Source organism: Musca vetustissima, unplaced genomic scaffold (assembly GCF_032173495.1).
Source record: "Musca vetustissima isolate MV318-11 ecotype Yass unplaced genomic scaffold, APGP_CSIRO_Mvet_v1 utg78396, whole genome shotgun sequence".
NCBI lineage: Eukaryota > Metazoa > Arthropoda > Insecta > Diptera > Muscidae > Musca > Musca vetustissima.
The window spans coordinates 13,683-20,903 of record NW_026887595.1 but is presented as its reverse complement, the minus strand read 5'-3'; the positions used below and the strand labels follow the sequence as shown (position 1 = coordinate 20,903).

The following is a 7,221-nucleotide window of genomic DNA, read 5'->3' as shown; positions in this document are numbered from 1 at the left end:
TGGCAAAGCAATTTAACAGCTGGTATTTCAACATTCCTTGATTTCCTTGAAAAAGTTTGAAGTAGAAACAAACAGTTTTGTTATCAATACATCATGAGAAATAGGGCAACAAAATAGATTGAAAAGAAAAAAACAAATAAAGACGGAATGTAAAATTCATTGCAAAAAAAAAATAAAACAAAAGACCATTCGACAAATGACCGGACGAACCGAAAAGTATTAAAGACTTCCGAACAACATTTTCGCCCCCAAAGGAAATGTTGCCAAAACGAAAATGAAGAACTGTTTTTATTTTCCTTTTGTTTTTCGTTCATCACATGACCCAACTGAACCAACACAACACCATAAAGACAAAGACGGACTGCCATATCTATTATCATTTCAAACATTTATCGATCGTATTCGAGATTTTCATTCATTAACATGATTTTCATCATAAAAAAAAACAGAAAATAATTCTCATGACATCTCTTCTGTGTGTCGTCTGATTTTTTAATAAACAAAAAATTATATTGAAATATATTTTATAAAATATTTTCTTTTTCTATTTTTTTTTAATTGAATCTTTTTTACTCCCACTCAAAAAAAAAAACAAACAACAATTTGTTTTTTAACAGTTGGACGAATTCCGTCTTGAAATACAGAGGAGGGATCAAGAAATTTTGGCTATGGCGGCCAAAATGAAAACATTGGAAGAACAACATCAGGTAAAGCGATCAAATCAATTCTTAATTAAATAAAACACACAAAATAAAAAAATATATATAATATTACTAGTATTTAGTGGCCACCTTAGCATTACTAATTGTAAATACATACATATGTAGTTATATATTTGGAAATTGTTCAAAAATACATGAAGAAATGTTGTACAATGTAATATTTCCGAAGAAAAAATAAAAAAAAACATCAAGGAGATTTAAAAATTCTAATTTAAAGAGTACATAGAAAAATTTAAAAATCAAAGAAATGAAAAAATAATTCAAATTCTTCGTAAAAAAAAACAACTAACTGAAGAATATTACGAAAGATATAAAACCGGTGTTAAGTTCGGGCTGACGATATCAAGAACATTAAATAACAAGTGAAAAAGCGTTAAGTTCAGCCGGGCCGAACTTTGGATAACCTCCACCATAGTTATACTGACAGATACATGCAATGAAAATATAGGGAACATACTAAAAAGTGGGCATATACCGATAATTCTACAAACCGATTTATGTAAACCATTATGTACACCAAATACAAACTTCGCAATTTTTAATGTGGATTTTTCCTAAAATCTGTAAGATTCAAAAAGTGGACTGATACTGATAACGCATGGTAGAATATAAAATCCTCAAACTACTGTAATTTTGATTACAAAGTTATATGAGGCTATGCCCTAAAGGGGACCAGTATTGATTACATAGTGTAGGAAATAGTGAATATTTGGGGATATCATTATATAAGGACTATGCCTAATTAATGACCGGTACATGCCAATATTGAACCCAATATTTTAATTGTTTATCTCAATTCTTTCCTTCAGAGGTATCACTATATTGAGGAGATACCTAAATGTATGCCGATATATTCCATTATCATCATGTTTGAGTTTTCTTTTATCGTAATGTCTTTAGAAGGCGAAATGCTTACAACAGATGTCTAAATAGTCTTTGTAGGGTAAAAATTGACTATTACCTGTAACGACTACCTAACCCCAACATACGGAACAAATCAGATAACTATTTTAATATAAAAAAGGGGGTAATATGGGGAATACCCCTAAAAAGGGGTGAATATTAATAACTTTTGGTGGGGAGATTTGTTACCATATACGACTACAAAATACCAAATTTAAACGAATTCGGTTAAAAAACCCGCTCAAGAACCTCAAAATACCGAAAATTTGGGGGGTACCCTTATATGGGGGCTATCCGAAAAAATGAACATATACTCATAATTTTTTGTGGAGAGATTTGCTACCCAATATTAACTGAAATTATTAAATTACAGGCAATTCGGTGAAAAAATCCGGTCGAAATCCCCCAAAAACTCGAAATTGAGAGGGACCTTTATGTGGGGGCTACCAGAAAAAGTGGACCTATATTTATAATTTTGTAGCAAATTTCAGCGAATTCGGTTGAAACCCGCGCTCAAGAACCCTAAAATACCGAAAATTGGGGGGTAGCCTTGTATGGGGGCTACTCGAAAAAAATGACCTATATTTATAATTTTTAGTGTAGAGATTTGCTACCCAATAAGAACTCAAAGTACCGAATTTCAGCGAATTCGGTCGAAAAATGCGATCAATCCCCCCAAAATACCACAAAATTGGGCGTACCCTTATATGGGGCTATCCGAAAATATGGACCCATATTTATAATTATTAGTGGAGAGATTTGCTACCCAATAAGAACTCAATGTACCAAATTTCAGCCAATTCAGTTGAAAAACGCGCTCAAGAACCTCAAAATACCGAAAATTTAAGGGTACCCTTATATGGGAGCTATGCCTAAACCTGGACCGATAAAGTCCATCTGCGAACTTGACCTGCCTGCAGACAAAAGACGACTCTATGCAAAATTTTGCCGATATATCTGCATTCGTTTAGACGCTAGAGTGATTACAACAGACAGACGGACATGGCTATATCGTCATAGAATTTTACGCTGATCAAGGCTTTATAGGGTCGGAAATGATTATTTCGATGAGTTACAAACGGAAAAACAAAATTTATATACCCTCCATACTATGGTGGAGGGTATAAAAATTCCCAAACACAATCCATTTTTTATTCTCCCAGTCAGTTTGACTGGAAATTGTGTTAAATAGCAGTTATATCATAAAGTAGAACTGTGACGAGGCATTCGAACGTATAACAACACAGTACGTAATATTACAGCCACCGTTAAGGTCTTATCAAAAAAAAAATCCATACCTATAATGCCCTCCTATTTATGTCGTGTTTCCTCAAATCCGGGAACAAAGTCCGGTGAATATAATGGTTGAGTTATGAAAAATGGTTTATTTTATTTTTTGCCAAAAACTCACACTTATGATTTGATTTTCCACAATTCTGTGAATTTTTTCAAGGTAGAATTCTTTATTGGCGATACGACCTTCTATAAACAATTCATAGAACTCCAGTTGAAGAAAACTTTTTCGGTATGGCCTCTTGTGGACCGAATAAATACCCACAGGGTGGGTAAATTCCCATTTACCGGCATTTCTTTACATCCTATTTCCAGGGGGTTAGAAAAAAGTGGCTAATGGATAAAAAAGTACCTTAAATCGAGAGACGGTTATTTATTGGCTATATCTAAACATGAAACCAAGGACCACAGTTTCAATAACACACGTGGTTCGGCAGTTACGGACCGTTATATGTAGACCAGATAGAAGCCAGGACCTACCTTGATAATTTTTGCAAGTATATTTTTTATACGTTGATAACTCACTATGCCAAATTACAGCAAATACTGGAATTATTTGTTTCGATATAAAAATTATATGAGCCATGAACTTAAATGTTGGTAGCCAACGTCAAGTTTTACACCATGTCGAATTTTAGCATATTTACTAAACTAATTCGACACATAACATTTGTTCCATAAGCTAAGCTTAAAATAGATTTACAGGCCATGTTTCGAAATGGTGTCTTCCACTTGATCATTCTATCGAATTCGTGTCCTTCCCCTTCTGCGTGAACCATCAGTTGGCTAGCTTTTAAATGCCTTTTGAACTGGGGCATCCACATAACATGACCTAGCCACCGTAGTCGCTGCAGCTCGATACGTATATGTCCAAGAAATGACGGTACAATTCGTGGTCCATTCGATGGTAATATTCACCGTTGACGCAGATCGACCCATAGATCTTTCGGAGAATTGTTCTGCTTGTGCAAGTACCCATGCTTCAGATCCATACACCAGCACGGGTAGTATCATCGTCTTGTAAAGTATGAGTTTGGTCTGTCGAGAGGCAGCCTTGTTCTTAAATTGCTTGCTCAGACCAACAATATCCTTCTCCGAATTTCACAACTGATGTCATTAGTTTTATTTATGGCAGTAGCGAGGTATATTAAATCGTTCACTACGTCAATGCTGCAGTTTTCAAGTTCCACAGTTGGTTCGAGTCTAGTGTACGTCTTGCGCTTTCAACCATCAGCTTGGTCTTCTCGCCATTTACTGCCAGTCCGACTTTGGCAGACTCCTTCTCAATTCGTTCAATTTGTCGATGTCATCGATGTAGGCGTGTAAAACGTGATGTTTAGTGTACAGAGTGCCATTTCTGTTCGCCTTTGCATTTCGTATGACGTTTTCAAGCCGGATGTTAAAAAGGTCACACGACAAACTGTCACCTTGTCTGAATCCCCCGTTCGGTACGGTGAAATGTATCTATGTGTCTTTCGTGGGTGCAGTGTGGAAATCTTGTCTATACTGGATTTGCCAGGTCTGAAACCGCATTAAAGAACTTCGTTTTTATACGGATTATAGCAATTCGCTCATTCACTGGAGTGGATATGACGACGAGGTCTTTTAATTTCCTGTTAACCATAATTCCGCAGCCAAATTCAGGATGTTAAAATGGTCACACTACAACCTGTCACCTTGTCTGAATCACCCGTTCAGTACTGTAGAATGTATCTATGTGTCTTTCGTGGGTGCAGTGTGGAAATCTTGTCTATACTGGATGTGCCAGGTCTGAAACCGCATTGAAGAACTTCGTTTTTATACGGATTATAGCAATTCGCTCATTCACTGGAGTGTATATGACGACTAGGTCTTTTAATTTCCTGTTAACCATAATTCCGCACCCAAATTCATGTCATGTTTCATGGGCGTAATCATCTGATTTACTTACGCCAGCCCCTTTTCAACACATTTCCTGTAAGACAAAAATATCGATTTTGTACTTCTTGAGTACATCCGCCAAAGCGAAAACTGCGCTTGTTCTGTAAAATTCCAACTGTAGATTCGCAGATCGAGGTTCCTTATATGTTTGCGGGTGTCGTAGGGTGCTTGATTTACTTTTTCGTAGCTTTTTCATAGTAAATGGGGTTTTCCGAGTGTAGGCAACTAACCCACCGCCTCCTGCCATCCGCGATGCAGATGATGAAAGCTAAAACAATTTTTAAAGCCATTTTAAACAGTTTCCCACAAGGAGTACAAAAAGATATCGACGATTAGCAAAAATATATAAAAAATAAAAAAAGTAATTTCTAAGATGTAGTCACAATTTTTGAACAATTTCCAAATAAAAATCCTCCTATCCCCTAATATAAAGCAATGTAGAAGAAATTCAATTATGTATCCCTATTCCCTGTAGATTTGTTAATTGGTGAAATAAAAATCTTGAAGCAAAATTTTTACAAAACTTAAATTTTCCACACAGGACTACCAACGGCATATTGCGGTGTTAAAGGAGTCACTATGTGCCAAGGAGGAACACTACAATATGCTGCAGGCTGATGTTGAGGAGCTGCGGGCCCGGCTCGAGGAGAAGAATCGCCTGCTGGAGAAGAAGACTCAGGGCACACTGCAAACGGTGCAGGAACGAAACCGTTTGACGAGCGAATTGACCGAGCTCAAGGATCACATGGAGATCAAGGATCGTAAAATATGTGTGCTGCAGAGAAAGGTGTTTTTTTAGATTCGTTTTGAAAACTAATAATATTGAAAAAAATGATTCCTAGTAGTGTAACCACATAATCCTAATACCAAAAAATTTTGTTTTTATTTCTCTTTTGGAACAACCACCCACCCCCCTCTTGTTGTTGTTAACATTTTCTTAACACTCGTTTTGTGTAGATTGAAAATCTCGAAGATTTGCTTAAGGAGAAAGACAATCAGGTGGATATGGCCCGGGCCCGTTTGTCGGCAATGCAAGCTCATCATAGCAGTTCTGAGGGCGCTCTCACAAGTCTCGAAGAGGCCATTGGCGACAAAGAAAAGCAAATGGCTCAGCTACGAGAACAGCGAGATCGTGCCGAACACGAAAAACAAGAAGAACGTGAACTGCATGAGCGTGAAATTGCCGACTACAAGATCAAGCTGAGGGCCCTCGAAAGCGAAGTGGAAAAGTTGAACACTCGATTGGAGCGTGCCGTTACCGAACGTGAACGTTTGGAAATCAAATTGGAGGCATCGCAAAGTGAACTGGGCAAATCGAAGGCGGAACTCGAAAAGGCCACGTGTGAAATGGGCCGTAGCAATGCCGATTGGGAGACGACAAAACAGCGTATAGCCCGTTTGGAATTGGAAAATGAACGCCTTAAACATGACTTGGAAAGATCTCAGGTATAAGAGAATTATTAATTGTTGATGTTGTTGTTATTTAGATGATAATAATTAATATTATTATGTAGTTGTTAGTGGATTGATTACCTATCCTAAAAACAAACAAAAAAACAGAAAACAAAAAAAGAAATATTTCCCTTGTGATAAATGTTAATTGTGTTGTGAATATTTAATATATATCAACTTATTATAAATATCTGTATACATATTTGTATTTATGGTATATATATACATAAATATATTTTTTTATATAAATATATTTGAATATAAATATATTGCAATATAAATATCTCTAAATGTTACAATACTCTATACTTATAAAAAAAATTTTCCTATATTTTTTTCGTTATTTTTTTTTTTTTTTTTATTAAAAAAAAATATTCTATATAAACTCCAATATATATTGAATATCTACTACTACTACTCCTCCTATTACTACTACCTTTATCATCAACTACATCGCCAAATACAACAACTATTATATGTTCTACAACCAACTAATACAACCAATAACTACTCTACTCCTCTTAAATACAACCAACCAATTATCAACCGTTCCATCACCACCAAATACCACCACAACCAAATATTTAAACCAATACCAAACCAAAACCGAATAAATATTAAAAAAAAACTATTAGATGCAGCTAGAAGAACAAACCACACTACATAAAGTAAGCCTTAATTTTTTTGACATTTATCTTTACATATCTATATATAAATTTATATATACAAATATATATTGTATAACAGTTAAGTTTTTATTTGAATAATTTTTTTTTAATTTAAAAAAATAGTTATTGTTGTTGTTTTTTTTTTTTGAGCAAACAATTTGAAAACTAACACCAATTTTGCCAGCAGGGAATTTAGTAATTGTAGTTTTTGTTTTTGATTTCTTTGTAACTTACCCACATTTGAAGTGGAAAGCGTAACCTTT

The 7,221-nt window shown here is 35.1% G+C and overlaps 1 protein-coding gene across 1 annotated transcript; it reads left to right on the top strand.

Annotated features, from left to right (window-relative positions):
* Window positions 1-618: 618 nt before the first annotated feature.
* LOC133335222 (ELKS/Rab6-interacting/CAST family member 1-like) lies at window positions 619-6,958 on the top strand (the record flags this gene model as incomplete). Its single annotated transcript, XM_061543521.1, has 4 exons — window positions 619-707; window positions 5,380-5,625; window positions 5,796-6,284; window positions 6,926-6,958. Coding segments are annotated over exons 1-4 (807 nt in total), but the record flags the coding sequence as incomplete, so codon positions are not given.
* Between the last annotated feature and the right edge of the window lie 263 nt (window positions 6,959-7,221).